Here is a 20,481-nt window from a genome sequence, read left to right as displayed (position 1 = left end):
TCTGCATGCACCAGCGCATGGAACCAGACATGTGCTCTGCATGCACCACCGCATGGAACCAGACGTGTGCTCTGCATGCACCACTGCATGCACCACAGCATGGAACCAGACGTGTGCTCTGCATGCACCACTGCATGGAACCAGACATGTGCTCTGCATGCACCACTGCATGCACCACCGCATGGAACCAGACGTATGCTCTGCATGCACCACTGCATGGAACCAGACATGTGCTCTGCATGCACCACCGCATGGAACCAGACGTATGCTCTGCATGCACCACTGCATGGAACCAGACATGTGCTCTGCATGCACCACCGCATGGAACCAGACGTGTGTGTTCTCACACACGCAAGTGCATACTGTATGCATAGACCACCCCACACAGGGGCACATGCACACATGAACCCCTGTAAGTGTACAGGAACACACACGCCCACTTGCATGGCCACACGTCATGTATGTACACACACGTGCACACACGTGCACACACACTCACAGTCTCACACACACGCACGCATATACACACACACACGCGCACAAACACACACACAGGGAATGGTCAATATAATGAATTCAAATCTTACCCAGAGCCAGTTAAATGTCACATTATAATTAGTGGGCCACTCTAATGGAAGTTGCACTGGATTCCTAATGGAAGTCAGAATGAATTAATCGGCCGCTGTGTTCTTAGCACATCTCACTTGGACTTATCATTTTTTTTTTTTTTTTGCTCGCTTAATCAACTTGAATTAGTCATTACCAGCCTGCACTCATTAAGCGCTACCCCCACGTTCGTTACTTAATATGTTTTAATTAATCCTGTCCACAAATCTTAGTGATAAGGCGGCTCAAAGAAAGCCGCTTAAAAAAAAAAAATAGGACTCCGCCCCTCAGAACAAAAAGTGACAAATAGGGGGTGTAAACACACGCCGAACTCCGCTGTGTTTGAATTTTTAAAAAAAACTTCACACAGAGAAAAGAATCGCGAGTGTGAATTGTTAATTAACCCCAAAATAAGCAGAGGTTTAAAATGTTAATTATTCGCTTGGATTAAACAAGTAGTGCTGTTTCTGTGCAGAGCAAAATCTTTTGACTGCTTTTCGGTGACTGACAAGCACACTGTAAATCCACCCATCACAATAAGGTCCGCGAAATCCTCACTTTCAAAATCGCCAGGACCGGAGCTAAATCTGTGCGCCGACCGCAGTTAGCGCGATCCTTAGGAGCTCTGATAGGAGGGGGAAACATAACGTCTGAAGACAGGGTGAAGATCAAACCAGATGTGGAAAGTAGGAAAGCTGGTTTAAAATTTCACAGAACAAAAACACCCCGAGATACAAATCCATGGGACTGGAGTCAAAGTCTAATGCAGCAGGACTACCTAAAATACACAGATTTCGACCGAAAGCGCTACACGCATCCGTGATCTCAGTCGATACCCTGTCCGTTTTTTGTGCAACGATCTTTTTAAAAAGTAGGCTTCCTTTTGTTTATTAAAATGGAGACGTTTTTGTCCTCATGTTACACAAAGGTTTTTAATACTGTGTCTGGAAAGCAACGGGGTGAACAACAGGATAGTGCTCAGTAGTCACCTCACTCACACTTAACAAAAGCAGCACAGGAAAACCATACATTTTTGCTCATACTTTTTTAATGTATCACAATGAGCAAGAAACATACTTGATGAAATATTTTCAAAGGAGTATATTCAATTACCATCTACAATCAACTTAACTAGGACAACAAGTTTTTTTGTGACAAAAGTTTCTCTTTAAAAGTGAAATTCCATGTGGTTTTTGTACGTTAGTCTCCATTGTAATTTGGTACAGTTTGGAAATCTTCATCATATAATTACAGTAACAAAAAAAAGCTAACAAGACTACAGTATAGAAAAGACATCAAGAACAACATTTTTGGTTTAACTTGCTCTTTTTTGTACATTGCAAGGCTGATTTTTTATACCCTCAGGTGGGCCGACTGGAGCCTCAGAGTCGTTTCTGTGTGGCTCTGAGGAGGAATAATTCAAGAAAACGAAAATTAAAACCAGAAAAAATAATGCATTAAAAAATGAAAAAAAAAACATTGTGGCACCAGGAGTCACAAAAAGGATTTTGTTTTTGGGAGGGGGGGCTCCACACAACAGTTCATCTTAGAAATTGGAGCAAATGGTTTGGTTGTTAGTTTGGTTGTTAATTTTGGTTGCTTTGCTTTAAAAAAAAAAAAAAAATTCTAAAAAAAATTCTAACTGCTTCTTTGAGAATTACAGCTTAGAAAACACACGCCCTTTCATAAAGAAAAGGGTTTTTCATGGTTCGTTTGGTTGACTCCATGAGAGAGGGAGAGAGAGAGAGAAACAGACAGATAGAGAGAGAGAGAGAGAGAGAGAGAGAAAGCTGCTGTCTGATTGGACAGCACTGAGAGTCAGTCAGAGAAATTAAACAGGAGAAATGAGTGACAGGTAGCCGTCAACAACAACACGGACGGTGAAAATGGAGGCAAATACATGTGCCCTGGCCTGCCCTCCTCCGCCCCAGCGCGGAGAACATTAAAGCTGGAGAGTGGCCCTGGACAGAGAGAGAGAAAGAGAGAGAGCGAGAGAGAGAGAGGGGAAAAGGGCGGGAAAATAGTGGTTCCAGCTACTGGAGTTTGGCTTTTCAAGATTCCCCTCGCCGTTTCATGTCCACCATTGGTTCAGAAGTCCATCCCCTTCCCAGAACTGCCTGCAGTGAATAATCGACTTGCTATCCTAGCCACCATGTACCTCAGGCTGCCACGACCAGCTGTGTATGGACTGCCCACCACCAAACAAAATGGCCGCTCCTTCACGTCAGTGTGAACTCTCCAAAAAAAAAAAAAAAAAAAAAAAACCCCAATGAAACATAAAGCTCCCAGAGTATTTTTTCCTTCCTTAAAGAAACTGATGTTTTAAATATATTTATATCTGTATACATGTTTATTTTCACAGTGGGGGGGAGATGACCTTTGCAATAATACTACAGCAATACCAATCTCCTTTTCTCTCTTTATCAGTCAATGAAAATCAAGTTTGAATGGATGCTTCTTTCAGAACTATTTCAGCTGTCCTGTGTGTTGTGCCATGATAAAACATGCCCTTATGAGGGGCACCACTACTGAAATTCTCCTGTCAATTTGCAGCTGTATAAAGCTTTGGCCACATTCATTAATTCAATTTTTTTTTTAATTGCTCAGTGCTTTACTATTATCCTCCACATTATGATCATTGTTTCCTTTGAAATCCCTTTATGATGTTCACGTATTTAGTTTAAATTAAACTTTTCAGTTCAGTTCAGTTCTTTTGGTGTGTAAAAATGAAAAATATTAAATAAAAAAATCGATGCTGGCTCCCAGAACACGCAAACACACACAACCAAACAGACACACACACACACACACACACAGAAACACACACCCTTATACACAGCCCATGCAAGCTGCAAATGCGGAAAAAGAGCCTAGAACAGAATAACCTTTGGAAACTAGAGTTTTTAAAAATCAGATAAAAATGCAAACAAATAATGGATCATTATCACATTATAGAGAGGCCAGGTCAGAGTAATGTTAAAAAAAAGAAGAAACTTCAGCAATTCAGATTTAAAGCTAGCGTTATATGTTAATTTACATGAGGAAAAAATAATACACAGAAACCTAAACAGCATACAAATAGTTATATGAAAAAATAATGTCTATGACATTATTTAAAAACAAAAATGCAAAAAAGCATTAATTCAAGAATAACCTGTACAACATTAGGATTCTTAAAAATAATCATGTGAACAATTTTTTTCCGAGAACAGGAGTTTGGAGGAGCGAGCTTGCAGATCAAATCAACCCAAAATCGACTGAGTGCGCAAGTATTGACACAAAATCACATTTTTTTCCCCCTCAAGATGCAACACTTAACACACTTCTGAGGTGTGGAGACGGTTTAATTTAGGCCAAATGCTATACACCGGTGGCCAAAGAGCAATTACACACATTTCAATGTGTCTTGGTGCAAAGAAAATAATAATAATAATAAAAAATAAAAAAATTCATTTTTTCTGGGGAGGAGAGGATGTATATTTTTTTGAGTACAACCATTTTGACTGCAATTGGCAGACGTGAAGAACCTCTCTTTGGGTGTGAGGGCAGGTCCGTGCCCCTAAACTTTCAACAGCAAAAGGGAGATCTTTATCAAACAAAAAAACAAACCAAAAAGAAAAAACAAACCAAAAAAAAAAAAAAAACAACCATTAGCTCTGTTCATTTCTTTAAATACTTTGGGATGAACATTTCCCTCAGAAACGGCATCTCCTGATTACGCGGGGAAATGGCTGAACGGCTGGCCTGCAGACACCTGTGACACTTCGCACAGGTAGGAAAGCCACCGCTTCAGACGTCTTTTCCAAACAACCTATGGTTCCGCTACTGACTTGTTGGCAGCTGAGAGGCATGATCACATTGAACAGGTGAGACAGATGCGAGAATCTGACGTGTGTTTATGTACATATTATTCTGGTGACCGCTATTACTTTGTAATATTCCTTTGGAGTGAGAAACACTCACTCTAAACTCCCCATACCAGACTTACGTGAACTGGGAGTTGCAACGGCTGCAGTCGGGGACTCTACGTTTGCACAACAGCTTACAGTCACCTTTTAAATAACAGAAGGAATACTTATATAAAAAAAAAACTAAAGAATCAGTCCTTGCTTAAACGCAAACAAACAGACAGACAAACAAACAAAAAAAAAAACGGATGTTGTATTTGGAATGCACTGTTCTGTACAATATAGATCATTGGCTTTCATATTGGTCTGCTCGAAAAAAACAAAAACAAAAAAAAAAAACCTAAACGTAAGCCACTGTCCTTTGGAACGCGTGTTCACAGTCTTCAAAGTTCCGTTTTTGTAACAAGAACAGAAAACAATACAGAGGTGTGATGAATGTTTTATTGTTTGTCATCGTTTTAAAGCTTTGCCAATAAAGCAAAATGAGCATGCAATCTAGGTATTCTTTTTTTTTTTCTTCAAAAACTACATTAGCAGCAAAACTGATGTCCTCGAAGACCAGACCTTATACATTTGCTTTAAAAAACGTGTGTGTTTGTGTGTGTGTGTGTCTGAGACACGGAAAAGTCAGACAAAGAGCTTTTTAACCTTTATCGTACAAACAGCAATGGCTCTCTCGCGGTGCTACTCCACAACGCAAAGACTGGGGCCTTTTTTTGGTTTTTGGTATTCTTGTTGTTTTACGTTTAAAGCCATCGGTCTGCTCGCAATGAAGCAAAAAAGGGCAACTCTGACACGAAACTCCTTTATTTTAAAACTTTGTTTTTCCTTTTCTTTAAAAACAACAAATTATCAAGTATAAAGAAGCCTCTTTTGCTCATCTTTATGCACCAATGGTGAAAGTGTTTTGTCTTTGGATACTCTTTTTGTTTTAAAGCGTGAGACTTATTATTATCATCAATATTATTATTATTATTTTTCATTTTCATCTATGACAACATGGAAAAGTTCTTATGAAAAAATAAACCTGGAAAGGCTGCAGCCACATTACACAAGAAACAAAGTTATCTGCTTTGTAGTGCAAGGGTAGAAATCTACCTCCAACTCTACAAATGCAGGGAGAGAGAGAGAGAGAGAGAGAAACCAAGGGAAAGAGGGAAAGAGAGAGAAAAACAGAGAAACAGTCAGACAGTGGTTAAGTGCACAAAGGTAACACAAACATAATTAAAAATTTCTTCGGACATTTCACCCCAGAATTATTATTATTTTTTTCCTTTTTTGTCACTATTGTATCGACCAAGAAAATAAAGGGGGGAGGGGGAGGAAAGAAAAGAAAACGATAGAAGAACGAAAGGAACGATCCCGCCAAGTCTGAGAATGGCAGCTTGGCAAAGGACAGCCAAACAGTGAAGAAGAAGAAGAAAACAAAAATAAAGAGTAGGTCTGTTACTGTTCCTTAATCTAGTCTATCGGAATGACCAAGACAACATCAAATGAACCGCCTTTTAAGTTGGACGATACAAAAGCTAAATATACACAAATATTTTTTTCAGTCTACCATACTGTTTAAATTCATTTCCAATGCAACAATCTACTTAACACCAAAAATGTTCATATCTATCATAAATACAGAAAGTTGTTTTTTTTTCTCTTACTTTAAAAAATCTTTTTTTTTTCTTCTCCCCACCAACAAGTCTGCAATACTCTCCGTGCCTGGGTGAAGTGAGAGGGGTTGTCCTCCCCTTTTTTAAAATGATTTATGTTTAAAATCAGCAGATCAGCTACCCTTTTTGAATCCCCCAGAAAGCTACACCTTCATGAGATTTTCTCTCTTAATACTTTCTGTCAGTTAAATCAATAGCCGAAAAAAGAAAAAGGATTCCTACTTCTGTTAGGAACAAAACAAAACAAAACAAAAAAACAAAAAACAAAAAAAAAAACAATGAATTTCTGTAACAGAACAAAAGGTTGTGGAGCTGTTGACCTGAGAATAAAATAGACATTACATTATTTTTCTTATTTTAGCAAGCCATTGGTATCTGAATGCTTAGATAGCAAGAAAACGGTAAATGTAAGACTATTCTCCCATACAGTACATACTGGCTTTTGTTACTGTGCTATTAAGCGGGAATAATTAAACAAACAAGGGACAACTTGTTAATTCATTACTTGCGGGGGTCAGGGGCTGTTTTAATGACGTTTGAGGCAGTCCATTGCTGTACAGCATTCTGCTATCGATATCCAAAACTTAACTGCAGTCACTTTATTTTAGCTATATATATTTAAATATATATTTTAGTTCGACGTAATCAACGTAAACCAGCATGTTGATATGGGAAAACAATCCATTAACATTTAATTTTTGGTTACAAGCTTTGGAATTGCAGTTAATCTTTACACATCTTTTCTTCTGAAATTGGTTTGTATATTTTTAAACATTTTTTTTTTTTTTTTTTTAAACATCGCTGCTTTTTATTTGTTTTTGTTTTTTTTTTTTCCTTTTGTCGGTTTGTTTTTTTTTGTCTTTTTTTTTAACATTTTTTAAACATCGTCCAGTCGTCGTTTGAAAGCTCTTTTACAATCGGAGGGAGTCCGTTCCTAAGCTAGCAAGAGTACTACTACAACTACTGCTGTCTTTGAGACAGCTGGGCTGCGGCGGCCCCTCCGCCGGCCCGCCCAGCCTGTCTGCCGACCTCGGACCGCCGCCAGACTCAGACTCGTCGGTAAAGACGTCTGTTGGTATCGAGGTCTGAACCCCTGAGGTGCTCAACGAACTTGAGGTAACCGTTGAAGGTGAGGACGCCGGAGGAAAAGAATGAGGAGAAGTCGAAGGGGAGACTACTACGTTGGGCTTCCCGGCCGAAGGTCTGGAGACGTGGGCCTGGGGCCAGGGTTTGCCGGCGGCTGCGGCGGCGGCGGCGGCGGCGGCTGCGTTGTGAGGGGGGGTGGTGGCCGCGGAGGAAGATGAGCAGGAGGACGAAGAGGCGGAAGGGGACGGCGTGGCGGCGCGCGGGGGAGGGGGGCTGCTGTTATTGTGGGAGGCGGACTGCGAGGTAGATGCGGCGTTGGGATCGGGGAAGCGGGCCGAAGTGTGAGGTAATAAACTAGGAGAAGCGTGCTCTTTGGCATTTCTGGCTGATCGCTTGATTGTTCTGTGTTTGTGCAGGGCCGACTCCAGGTGGTGACTGAGCGCCTTCTCCCCGTCCAGCGTGGCGTCGCAGGCCAGGCAGTCGTACAGGCCGCCCTCGCCCGCGCCCGCGCCACCGCCGCCGCCGCCGGGGACTCGAAGCAGCATCTCCTGCAGGTTCGCCGCGGACTGGCCGAAGAAGCAGGCGGACTTCAGGTGGCCGATGGCCGCCTCCTCCTTGCTGAACAGGGCCTGACACTTCCGGCACGCCAGCCGGTGCTGCGCCCTGGGGACGATGTACCGGTCGAGGGGGGGTTCCGCGCCTTTGCCGTCTGCCTCTTGCAGCTCAAAGGGTAGGTTCTTGTGGGAGGAAGATGAGGAAGAAGCGAAGGAGGAAGAGTTCTCACAGGAGGGAGTGCCTTTCTGCTGTTCAGCTTTCACTGGATCTTTGGCAGGTTCTTTGTGGTCTGGGGTGTCTGGGGTCTTGGGCGGGGCTGGAGTTTGACTTGCTTTTGGTTGCTGTAGCTGCTGCTGCTGCTGCTGTTGCTGCTGCTGCTGCTGCTGCTGCTGGAGCTGCCGCTGCTGCTGCTGCAGCGCCCCCTGCAGGCTCTGCTGATATTGCTGGTAGTGTTGAAGCAGCGACCCTGGGGACAGCCCCATCAGAGCCTGCGACAAGGCCGGGTTGTACGGGAAGAGGCTCTCCATGCCGTACATCGGCTGCAGGTAGCCGCCCTGGAGGGCCCCGGGTATCTGCGGGGCGTAGTACGGCGAGAAGCCGGGCATGAAGTAGGGCAGGAACTGGCTGGTCAGGAGGGCCGTGGGGTCCGAGGCCAAGGCGGCCTGCAGGGCCTGGAGCTGGGCGGGGTCCACCACGTACTCCATGCCCGGCGTCGGCATGGAGGTGGCAGGAACGGCCGGGTCGGGCTTCTCCTTCTTGGCGCTGGCGGCGGACGTGGAGGGTGCTGCTGGGGCGCCGCCCGTCGAGGACGGCGTCGGGGGCTTCTCCGTCTTCACCTTGGACTTCTCCCTCTCCCTGGCCCTCTCGGCGTCTCGCTCTTTGGGGGGGTCAGACCGGGCGCCCGGATGCGAGGCCGACGAGGAGGAGTTGGCGGCGGCGGACGTGGGGGCGGAGGAGGAGGTGGGGGTCTGGCTGGGGGTCGAGTGGGCCGTGGAAGCGGTGGCCTGGGCCGGGCCGGGCGAGGCCAGAGAGGAAGAGGAGGGGGGCTTGTTTGGTAACCCAGACGTGGGGAGGCTGGGGGAGGGGACACTCGCACCGGGCATGCTCAGGAGGTTGGGAGGTTTTGGAGACGTTAAAGCTGAAAGATACCAGGCAAAGAATAACACAGAAATTAGAAGCCGGAGCATCAAGTAAAGGTCAATTGATCCAAAATACAAACTGTATTATCTGTTCATATTTTCACAATACGGGGTGTGAAAATTCATAGGTACCTGCATTTGCATTCTATTTTACAAGTTCATAATATGAGTTACAGCCTGGGCTATCATGGCATGATTTAAAGGAGCGTGGGACAGTTCACCATCCTTTCATTTTGGTAAATGGACTGCATTTATATAGCGCTTTTATCCAAAGCGCTTTACAATTGATGCCTCTCATTCGCCAGAGCAGTCACGGGTTAGGTGTCTTGCTCAAGGACACTTCGACACGCCCAGGGCGGGGTTTGAACCGGCAACCCTCCGACTGCCAGACAATCGGTCTTACCTCCTGAGCTATGTCGCCCCCATTTTTTTTTTGCTTCCAATAGAAAGGGGAGAGAGTAACAGACAGAAAATCGACCACAAACCGCCACGGTGGAGGGACTCGCATATGACGCGAGGTTGGGCAGCTCTATGTGCTGCCGCACCATTAATATTTTGTTGAACTGTACACGAGATGCAGAGTGAGCCACTATTTATTTTCCCCACTGTCTCATTCCTCTGACTTCAATGCATGGTTTTTGATTCTTATGGGCAAAAGAAAAATAAACGCATTACAGGAGACTGTGGTCCCAGTAAACTAAAAAAGACATTTCAGAGAAAAATGTCTTTGCTTTTTTTTTTTTTAGCTTAATCATGTTTATACGCAATAAATATGTATGTACAGTCACATTCAAACTTCCAAAAGGACAACGTATTTCATAAAACATGAAATATGTGACAAGAAAGTGCAAGCATTAAAATACCTGCACTTTGCCACGTCTAATATTTTGCACTTAAATTATAGTACAGTAGAATCATGTGCTTCTGAAGAGGTATGCAAATAAAGGTCAAGAAAAATGTCATGCAAAGTCTCATCTGTGAGCCTACTGATGCAGAAGGTACGGACATGCAGTACCTGAGTTTGATGAGGTGAATCCCGATAAGGAGGGGTTGCTAACCCCCGGCAGAAGCACCGGGGGGATCCCCTGCAAAGCGTTGTAGCTTGACGAGAGGTTCAGGGCCTGCAGGGCGGGGCTGTCGAACATCCCCTGCTGCTGCATGGCCTGCTGCTGCGCCAGTCCCAGGACCTCGTTGGCCTTCTTGATGCGGTCCATCTCCTGCTGCGCCATCAGCTGGCGGACCGTGGCCGGGTCGAAGTACTCCTTCTCCTTGTCCAGCTGGCTGCCGATGGTGTCCTTCACCTTGTTGATGTGCTGCTGGGAGAAGATGTGGTCTCGCACCGAGAGCCTGGCGCTGTACTTGACGCCGCACAGGGTGCACTCCGTCTTGGGCCCCTCGTAGGACGTCTGGTTGATGCCGAAATGCTTGGCCATGCTGAGCTTGGCCTTCTTCTCCTTGGCGCGGGCGTTCTGGAACCACACCTGGACCACCCTCTTCGGGAGGCCGATGTCGTTGCCGAGGACCTCGCACTCCAGCATGGTGGGAGTCCTGTAGTCGTTGAAACAGGACTTCAGCAGTTTGAGCTGGAGATTGGTCATCTGCGTTCGGAAACGCTTCTGGCCTGGCCGGTCGCTATCAATGCTCCTGGTTCCTGAAGCCCCAGGGCTTGGTGAGCAGGGGTCTGCCAGACTTGAGTTCTCACTGTAGTCCACTATAGTCTCATTTTCAAAGTCCCTGGCATAGTAACTCGTTGCAGGGCTCACCAGCCCAGAAGACATCTGGTCGTCATTCTCGGCAGATGGGGGCGCCCCCCCGGACTTAGACATAAAGTCGCTGCTGTTATGACTGTGCTTTGCATCCGCACTGTCGTTGTCCGCGTTTGCCTCGTCCCCCGTGGTGGTGTCCGTGATGGCCGTGTTCACCGAGGAGCAGTCATCATTGTCGAGCTTGCTGTGATCGAAGCTCAAGTTGACGGACGACATGGTGGGACTTTCAAAGTCCTCCATTCCTTCTACCTTGATGGACGTTGGGCTCAGCAGACCCCGAGGAGAAAGATCCATGTTTTTGCTCACGGGCGAGAGAGAGGAGCACTGTCCATCGTTGTTGGAGGTCGGGGGCTGCGGAGAGCTGGAGATGTCCAGAGGATCCAACTTCAACAGCATCCCTTCCTGATCGGGGGACATGCCGGTGAGGGACAGGTTGTAGCCGGCGCGCTTAGCTTCGTGCCAGTGGCGCGAGCGAATGTGGGCTTCCAGCGCAGTCTTTGCCTTGAACAGGGCACGGCAGAAGGGGCACCGGCGGTGGGCCTGGGCGGGGCCGAGGGCGCGGAACTGCCCTTTCCTTTCCCTGGCTCGGGTGTTCTGAAACCACACCTGCACCACCCTCTTTTTCAGGCCCACCTCGTGGGCGATGTGGTCCAGCATCTTGCGGGTGGGGTTGGAGTCCAGCAGGTACTTCTGGTACAGGATCTCCAGCTGCTCCGGCGTGATGGTCGTCCGGAGCCGCTTGTCCCGCTGGGGCTCCTCCCCGCTGTGCGTGCTGTCGTTCTCCCCGGGACTGGTGCCCGCTTTCTCCTCCAGTTTCCTCTTGAGGGAGTTCATGGTGGAGGTGGGGGTGGAGGGCGAGGTGGCGGAGCTGGTGGGCATCTGCGGCATGGCCCCGGAGAGGAGCTGACTGGCCAGCAGGGGATTGCTGGGGTCAAACAACATGAAGGGCATGTCCATGGGGCGGTCCAGGAACTGGGGGTGAATGAACTGGTTCTGCACAGAGAGGAAGTGAAGCTGCTGATGCTCCTGCCAGTGCTCGAAGGAGGGAAATCCCAGCTTGCACTGGTCACACTGGTAAGGGATCAACTGCTGAGCAAGCTGCTGCTGCTGCTGCTGTTGGGAGGGCGTTGTGAGGAGAGGATTAAGCGTCATGTGAGAACTCTGTGAAGGAGCCGGGCTGGCCTGGGATATAGTGGGACCACACTGCTGCTGCTTTTGCTGGGAAGGGAACAGAGAGTGAAGCTTGGGGGTCTTTGGAGTGGACTGGGTCTTCTCCTCACGCGGAGGCGGCCTGGGCTGCTGCGTCTCCGCTTGCAGCTGGGGCGGCGGCTGCTGTTGCGGCTGCGGACTCTCCTGCTTGACGGACGCCAGGTTCTCCCGCGGCTTCGGGGGCGCCGTCTCGGCCGAGTGCTTGGGCTTCTCGCCGAGCGCGTTCGACGTGTTCGCGGGCGAGGCCTCCTCCCTCTCCGAGGACGAGGCTAACTGGGAGAAGGCCGACGTGGACGGGGGCAGGGGGCACAAGCTGGAGGAGGAGGGCATAGGGGTATGGCAGGAGGAGCCGGACGGGGTGTAGTATTCATTCGAGAGATCCATCGAGTCCTCGTTTTGGCTATCGTACTGCCCTTCCTCGTCCTCGTCCTTGTAGCACAGCTTCTTTTGGTGCTTGATGAGGTCGAAGATGCGCTGGAAGACCAGGCTGCACTTCTTGCACTGGTAATTCAGATTCGTTGTGCGGATGTAGCGATCATTGGACAGCTCCCGCCGCTCGCCTTCTTTGCTTCCTTCTCCCTGGTTCTCGTAGTTCTTACGGGCCTTCTGCCGGGCATTCTGGAACCACACAACGATGACCCGGGTGGGCAGACTCAGCAGGTTTGAAAGCTGCTCGAATTCATCATCTTTAGGGTAGGCATTGGCATCAAAGAAATCTTGCAGCACCCTAAGCTGGTAATCCGTGAACCTTGTTCTCGAGGACCTCTTGCTTCCATAATACTCCTGTCTCAGGGGCTCCGGGGAAGGCGGCTTGGAATCGACTTTGGTTTCTTCCAGGGTGGTGATGGGCGGGTTGTTGAAGTTGTACGGCGAATCCTTGTTGCGCTGGCGCTCCTTGAAAAGGGTGTTGCGGAACCAGTGCTTGATCACCTTCTGGGGCAGGCCGGACTTGTCGGCCATCTCCTTGATCTGGTCCTCGTTTGGGGAGTTGTTGATGTCGAAGTACTGCCGCAGGACCCTCAGCTGGTCGTCGGTGATGCGGGTCCGAGGCCTCTTGTTCTGCTGCTGCTGCAGCATGGCCGGGGTGAGCTGCTGCTGGTAGAGCTGGGCCAGGTCACTGGCCAGACCGGACTCCACAGAGGGCAGCTGGGCGGACATCTGAGAGGGCAAGGACTGCAGGGACATGGACTGCATCATAAGAGGGGAGAAGAGAGGCAAGTCCATCGGCATGGGGATTTGAGCCATGGGAACCGAGGGCTGTGGGGGAGGAACGGCCGGCGGCGTCAGCGACGGTGCAGAGACGGGGATGTTTGGTGTGGGGGTTCGCTGCGGTTGGGGTTGGGGTGGAGGTGGAGGAGGAGGAGGAGGTGGGGGAGGGGGAGGTGCTGCAGTCTCAGGGGTCTGGGGCCTTAGGGGGTACTGCTTGTCGTACTGCTCCCTGTACTCCTTGGCGAATCTCTCCAAGGAGGGAAACGGGAAGAAGGCCTGGTGTATGTGCTCCTGATGACTCTTCAGGATCAGGATGTTGGAGAAGAGCTTTCCACACGCCTCGCACTCCAGCTTCTCCAGCCCCTCGATGGGATCCACCACCCTGCAGATTCCCGCGGGACCCATCCCGGCCAACTTCTTCTGCACCTTCTGCTTGTTCTCGTTGTACTGGATGACCAGCTCAAACCCAAAGTTCTCCAAAAGGGCTTTGGTGGCATTTCCTCGCGCATCGGAAGTGATCCTGGGTGGCGGAAAGCCGGGGTCGTGGTTGACGGCCGCTGAGGTCTGTGGCTGATCTTTCTTCTCCTTAGATTTAACGCCGTCCACGCCATCTTTGGGTTGGTGGTCGTCCACCTTCTCACTCGTCTCCTTGTCCCTCTGTCCATCCCGATCTTTCTCGCCGTGAGGAGCGGACTTGGGTTTTTTGTCCGCCTGGTGCAGGAGCGAGGCGTTCTGCTGGAGCAGGGCCATCTGGCCCTGGGCCTGGGAGTGCGCCTGCTGCTGGAGGTGGTGGTGCAGCAGCTGCTGCTGCAGGCAGCTCTGCTGGGCCTGCTGCGCAGAGTTCTTCAGGTCCTCCAGCAGGGAGGAGGTGGAGGCGCCCGCCATGCTGAGCGCGGAGCCGCTGAGGCTGATCTCCGGGTTCAGCTGAAACTCCGCCCCGGGGATGTAGAAGGGGAAGAGCAGCTGCTGCTGCTGCAGGGGAAGCAGAGCCTCCGCTGTCATGGGGAAGTGCTGAAGGAGTGCTGGGTTGAAAAGCTGGGACTGGATGAGGGCGGCCTGCTGTTGGAGCTCCTGCTGGAGCTGTGCCTGGGCATGGGCTTGAGCCTGGGCCAGCTGCTGCTGCTGTTGCTGCTGCTGTTGCTGCTGCTGCTGCTGCTGTTGTTGTTGTTGTTGTTGTTGTTGTTGCTGCTGCTGCAGCTGCTGCGCTTGGGACCTCGAGGACAGCATGTCCGCAAACTTCTTTTTCGAGTCGTGGTTTTCGGACGGGGAGGGGTGGCAGGCCGCCGTGGAGTTTCCGAGGCCGTCCATGCCGTGGGACTGGCCCGCGTGGCCACCTCCCAGAAGGCTCTGCACGGTCTGCACAGAGGACGAAGAGCTGCTGCTCACGGCGGTTGTCGAGTTGGCGGCCGGGCTGGGGCTGGAGGCCGACGTCCCCACAGAGGAACCCCCTCCGCCTCCGCCCAAAGCGCCGGTGGAGCCGGTGGAGGACCCCGCCGCTTCGAGTTTAGCCGCGCGGGCTTTGGTCTGGTGGAGGACGGAGCGCATGTGGATCTCCAAGGTGGAGCTCTGGCTGTAGGCCACGTTGCAGGTGCTGCACTTGAAGGGCTTGTTGTCGGGGCTGCTGGTGGGCTCGGGGTGGCCGGTGGCGGACTCCTGCAGGGCGCGCTTCACCTTGTGCAGGTGCGAGACGGAGTTGTAGTGCACCAGGAGGATGTTCTTCTGCGTGAACGACTCCTTGCACACCGTGCACTTGAAAGGCCGGGACGGGTCCAGGAACTTCTCCATGGTGAAGTTGGGGCCCTTCCTGAAGGGCAGGGCCCGCTTGGGCTCCAGCCCGGAGTCCTCCAGGATCGAGCCCGCGTCGCTGCCGGTCGGGCTCTGCTTCTCCTCCGGGTCGCTCTCCTCCCCTTCCCTCTCGTCCTCGCCGAGGGGGCCGCCGTGGTCCTCGCCGAGCGACGGGTCGCCCGCGACCGCGAGGTCGCCGTTCATCATCAGCAGGCCGCCGTACAGCTGCTGGACGTCGGCCTCGCTCAGCTCCAGGTGGCTGGTCTCCAGGTGCCGCTTCAGGGCCTGCAGCGTGCGGAAGCTGCGCTGGCAGAGGCAGCACATGGTGGCCGCCCGGATGACGTGGTACTGCGAGTGCAGCTGCAGCTTCTCCACGGTCTTGAAGGCCAGGCTGCACTGGTTGCAGCGGTACTTGTAGACGTGGCGGTCGGAGACGGGCAGCTGCGGCCGCTTGCCGTGGGCCTCGCCGACGTGCGTCTGGAGGGCGTTGGAGGACTTGAAGAGCTGGCCGCACCCCTTCTTCCAGCACGGGAAGCCGGCGCCGTCGTCCCTCGGCTGCGGCTGCTCCTCCGGCGGGGACGCGCGGGCGTCGGCCGCCTCGGTGGGAGGCGGGGCCGCTTTCTCAGGCTCCGGCTCTGAGCTCTCTGTCAGAATTTTTTTTTAATAAAACAGGAGGAAAAAAAAAAAGCTTGTGAATATGTCTGTCACCAACAACAGGTTTGTTCTTGTGTAACAGGATTTAATTTCCACACAGAACATTTTGCATTTAGGGAGAGGGGAGAGGGTGGGGGGTGGGGAGGGTTCAGGGAGGAGCGGTCCTTGAAAGACAGCACTGTAATGATTAATTCCCAGTTTTGCTACAGAAAGCGGGACGTGCATTTTCTCCCCCTCTATTGTGCAGGGTGGCCGTGACTTATTAATGAATGTCTGACCCCCACCGGCATCCTGGTACCACTGTTTTCATTATTTCTTTCAAAAAGCAAAAGATCTGCTCAGAAGGCATACATATATTTACCCTTTCTTCCGCAGACCTTTTAATTCCCCCCCCCCACACCTCCCTTCTCCCCTTAAGGTGATGATGTTGCCCTGTTGTCAGAATTTCAATACAAGAGGCCTGGTGCAGCTCCGTAAAGCCATTTACACGTCACCACGGAGACCCCTAATAAACATAATGAGTCCATAATGAGCGTATATGATTGACGCCCGGGCACAGACCGCACTCGGGCACAGACCGCACTCGGGCACAGACCGCACTCGGGCACAGACCGCACTTGGGCACAGACCACACTCGGGCACAGACTGCACTTGGGCACAGACTGAGGAGCAGGCGGGCACAGACCGCACCCGTGCACAGACCGCGGGGCAGGCGGGCACAGACTGCATTTGGGCACAGACCGCAGAGGCAGGCGGGCACTGACCTGTCTGTTTCCTGGTGTCGTCGGAGCTGGCGGTGCCCACAGCCTGCGGCGTGCTCTGCCCGTCTCGCTCCGGGGCAGGGACTGGCACGAACATGCTCGCCGGCAGGAACTCGGACGCCGCCACCTGCAGAAATCAAACGCAACGGTACGGTTACGCCCACGGCAACGGTTACGCCCGCGGTTACGCCCATGGTTACGCACACGGTTACGCCCATGGTTACGCCCACGGTTACGCCCATGGTTACGCCCACGGTCAAGGTTCCAACAAGGAACAGCTTCCTTAAAAAAACCCAAAGCGGTAGAACATCCACTGAGGATTAGTCTAGGGGACAGAATACATACGGTACCTGTGTGTGTGAGTGCGTGTGTGTCTGTGCCTGCGTGTGTGAGTGTGTGTCTGTCTGTGTGTGTGTGTGTGTGTGCGTGCGCGTGAGCGTGTGTGTGTTCACTGCACACACACAACACAAAGAATATAAAAAACTACAAATAAAAAGAATAATAATAATTTTTAAAAACCTATGTGCTTTTCCACGAAGCTTGGGGCTGTTCAAACATTCTTGTACTCCACACAAATATAATCTTTTTTAAATTAATGAAAAAAAAAAAAAAAACTTATTTACCATCTCAGGAATTTACACTTTGATCAGCGTTGGTGTTTTTTTTGTCATACGCTGGAAGTAGAAACAACTGCTGCAGCCAATTAGTGAGATGGGCTGAGAGGCCTACCTTGGCCAGCTGAAAAGCTTATTAGGATAGCTAATTAAATCATTCTTCTTTGCATGGAGAGCCAGGGTGCCGAGCGATGTTGTCATTGAAAGAAGGGCATGCTGGGAAATTTAGCCGAGGCTTGTGAAAGGTAGAAAGCAGAGAATAATCTGCAGGCTTCCCTGCTATGCGACTCTACCCAGGCTATGAGGACTTCAAAAAAAAAAACAAAAAAAAAAAAACACAAAAAAAACATTGTTGCGAAATTAAATAATAATAGATAAAAGTGTTAATTAAAAAAAGTGACATATGAAGACAGAAAACAAAAAAATATATATATGTATTTTCCACTCCATTTTCTGGCTTTTCTCCTCCTTTTTTCCCACCTTTTCTTTTTTTAATTAGAAGCTTTCAAGAAGCAATGAATATTGATTAGAAAGTGCAGAGACGCGGGCAGGTTTGCTTTGCACTTGAAAAGGTTGAAGTCAATCATGTGTGAATGGCGGCTGCAGCCCCCTTCTCTTATATCTCCTGTTCCCATCCCCTCCGTACCCCCCCCCCCCCAAATCTCTCCGTCTCCTCCCTCCACACCTCCCCTCCCTTAAATCTCCCCTTCTTCTCCCTCCACACCTCCCTCCCTTAAATCTCCCCATCTCCTCCCTCCGCACCCCCTCCCTTAAATCTCCCTCTCCTCCTCCCACTCCCTCCCTTAAATTCCCCTCCTCCCTCCACCCCCTCCTTAAATCTTCCCTTCTCCTCCCTCCTGCCCCCTTATACCTCCTCCACTCCTTCCAATCTACCCCATCTCCCCCCTTTAAAAAGGACAACAATTCTTCAAAAGCACTCATTAGCCACTCCTTATTTAACAATAATCAGAGCCCGAGTGATTGAGAGAGAGAGAGAGAGAGAGAGAGAGAGAGAGAGAGAGAGAGAGAGAGAGAGAGAGAGAGAGAGAGAGAGAGAAGGAGAGAGAGAGAGAGAGAGAGAGAGAGAGAGAAGGAGAGAGAGAGAGAGAGAGAGAGAGAGAGAGAGAGATGCAGAGACAGAACTGCTGCACCTTTTCTTCAATTAGCTCCCCAATCAGTCTGCATTTCCATTCACACTAACCCCATCTCTCCTTTTCTCTCACTCCCACTTTCTCTCTCGCCCTCTGTCCTCCTTATCCTCCTCTCTCTCTCCATCTACCCATCTCTCTCTCTCACTCTCTCTCCATCTACCCATCTCCCTCTCTCTCTCTCTGGTTCTGTCTCCCCACTTTATTGGCACAACAGCCACAGCATTTTAGGACAGGAACACAAAAGATCCACCCTGCGCCTCACTTCAGCCTGACTCCATGCCTCTCTCTCTCTCTCTCTCTCTCAGAGTGCTTATCTCGGCTACTCTGCGAAGGACAGCCAACTCTCACAATGTCCGTCAAACCCAAATCTGACCACAGCATTTCATTCACCATAAAAGACTGTCAATCTGTGGATCTGTGGAGAATGCGGTTGAAATAACCTGACGGAAATGTGGTACAGTAAAGCTGAGTGACTGCGCAGAGCGTGGCAGCATTGAGTAAGATCTACAGGCAATCTATTGACATAATTATTATTATTGCTCCTATTATAATTATTAGTGTCATTATTATCTTACTTTGATGTGTTACATGTCCATCAAAGGCTGGTACACACAAAGCTTTAGGAGATCTAAAATCACAATCATATGCATCTGCAGAGACTAACAGAAGGGACAGCAGAAGCACACGGGACACAAACATAACAAGGAGCCCTTCCAGGGGCAGAGGAGCCCATTTCCACAGGACAGGTTAACATGCTACATCATACACAACACACAACACACACACAAACAAACATGCACGCACGCACGCACGCACGCACGCACGCAGGGGCCATGCTCACACACACACACACAGGGCTCACACACACACACACACACACTCACACACACACACACACACACACACACACACACACACACACACACACACACTCACACACACACACACACACACACACACACACACACACACACACACACTCACACACACACACACACACACACACACACACACACACACACACACACACACACACACACGCACGCGGGGGAGGGCTGGAGCCTCTCGGTGTCTCAGTCTCTCGGTGTCTCGGGCGCTCGGTGTCTCAGTCTCTCGGTGTCTCAGTCTCTCGGTGTCTCAGGCTCTCGGTGTCTCAGTCTCTCGGTGTCTCAGTCTCTCGGTGTCTCAGTCTCTCGGTGTCTCAGTCTCTCGGTGTCTCAGTCTCTCGGTGTCTCAGTCTCTCGGTGTCTCAGTCTCTCGGTGTCTCAGTCTCTCGGTGTCTCAGTCTCTCGGTGTCTCAGTCGCTCGGTGTCTCAGGCGCTCACAGTGCAGTCTCCCGCCTGGCGGCTGCCGGAGCCGCACTGATGAAACCGCCGCGGCGCTAAAGAAAGACGCGGCGTCCGCCGGCCTGAGCTCCCAGAATTCCCTGCGCTCCGAAGACGCCCCCCCCCCCCCACACCACCCAGCGGCGGGGCCGGGGGGGTTAAGTGGAACAGTAAACCCCAGCTTTCACCCCCCCCCCCCCCCCCAAACACTGACAGAATCGCACCAACAAATACGACAATCCAAATGAAATCCAAGTGGTTTGTTCGGGGGGGGGGGTGAGGGGGGGTTATTTTTTGTTTATAAATCTGGTTCCTTTTCATCTTCCTCTCCATACCTCCAAACTAAATGCAGTAAATTAATGTGTGCAGAGCTCGAAAAACAAAACATAAAATTTTTTTTTTTAAATACGCCGGTGATTTACATTACAAAGTAGACTGTTTCCAGACAACGGCTTCATTAGGTGAGGAGAGGCAAGCGCAGAGAGTATCCCAAGGTCACTTTTAATTTAGACCGCCTAATTGGCAAACACAGTTTAAAATGGCTATCATCTAGCCAGACTCAGGAATTAATGAAGTACAATTATTTTCACTATCCCTATCTCAGACAGACAGAAAATGAGACATGGGGGATGAGAAAAAATGAGAGAGAGGGGGAGAGAGAGAGAGAGAAAAGGAGGGGGAAAGGGAGATATAGGCAGAACGGTAGGATGGTATGGGGAGAGGAATAGATGGAGAGAGCGGGGGAGAGAGGGAGGAGGGAGGGCGAAGAGGGGGAGGAGGGAGAGACAGAGAAACGCATCTTTATGCACAGTCGGCAAGAAATAAAAGTCACCTATTTCAGTATTCATTAAGGCCGTCTGCCGGGGACCGGGCTGGAAGGATAGAGCACCTTTCAATTTATTTCCACTTGTTATAAAAAAAGGTACTGGTTTTAATGTGCATTATATTAGCTCTGCTTCTCTCCCCTGCCTTCTGGAAAAAAAGCTCACAGCATTATTATCTCCATAAAAGAAAAAATATGGCCGCCTTCCATACTAATGCGCTCGCCA

The 20,481-nt window shown here is 50.0% G+C and overlaps 1 protein-coding gene across 1 annotated transcript in view; it reads right to left on the bottom strand.

Moving 5' to 3' along the window:
• Positions 1–1,634: 1,634 nt before the first annotated feature.
• LOC135255749 (zinc finger homeobox protein 3-like) overlaps positions 1,635–20,481 on the bottom strand; it is a 191,164-nt gene continuing 172,317 nt past the window's right edge. Inside the window, exons 8-10 of the mRNA XM_064337308.1 lie at positions 16,346–16,469; positions 9,974–15,571; positions 1,635–8,957 (exon numbers count right to left, since the gene is read on the bottom strand). Of these exons, the coding sequence (XP_064193378.1) occupies positions 7,090–8,957; positions 9,974–15,571; positions 16,346–16,469 (7,590 nt within the window). The 3' untranslated portion in view covers positions 1,635–7,089. The remainder of the gene's footprint in view (positions 8,958–9,973; positions 15,572–16,345; positions 16,470–20,481) is intronic.

The sequence above is a fragment of the Anguilla rostrata genome, chromosome 5 (genome assembly GCF_018555375.3).
Source record: "Anguilla rostrata isolate EN2019 chromosome 5, ASM1855537v3, whole genome shotgun sequence".
Lineage (NCBI taxonomy): Eukaryota > Metazoa > Chordata > Actinopteri > Anguilliformes > Anguillidae > Anguilla > Anguilla rostrata.
The sequence above is the reverse complement of the archived record's forward strand: the minus strand, read 5'-3'. Positions and strand labels throughout refer to the sequence as shown.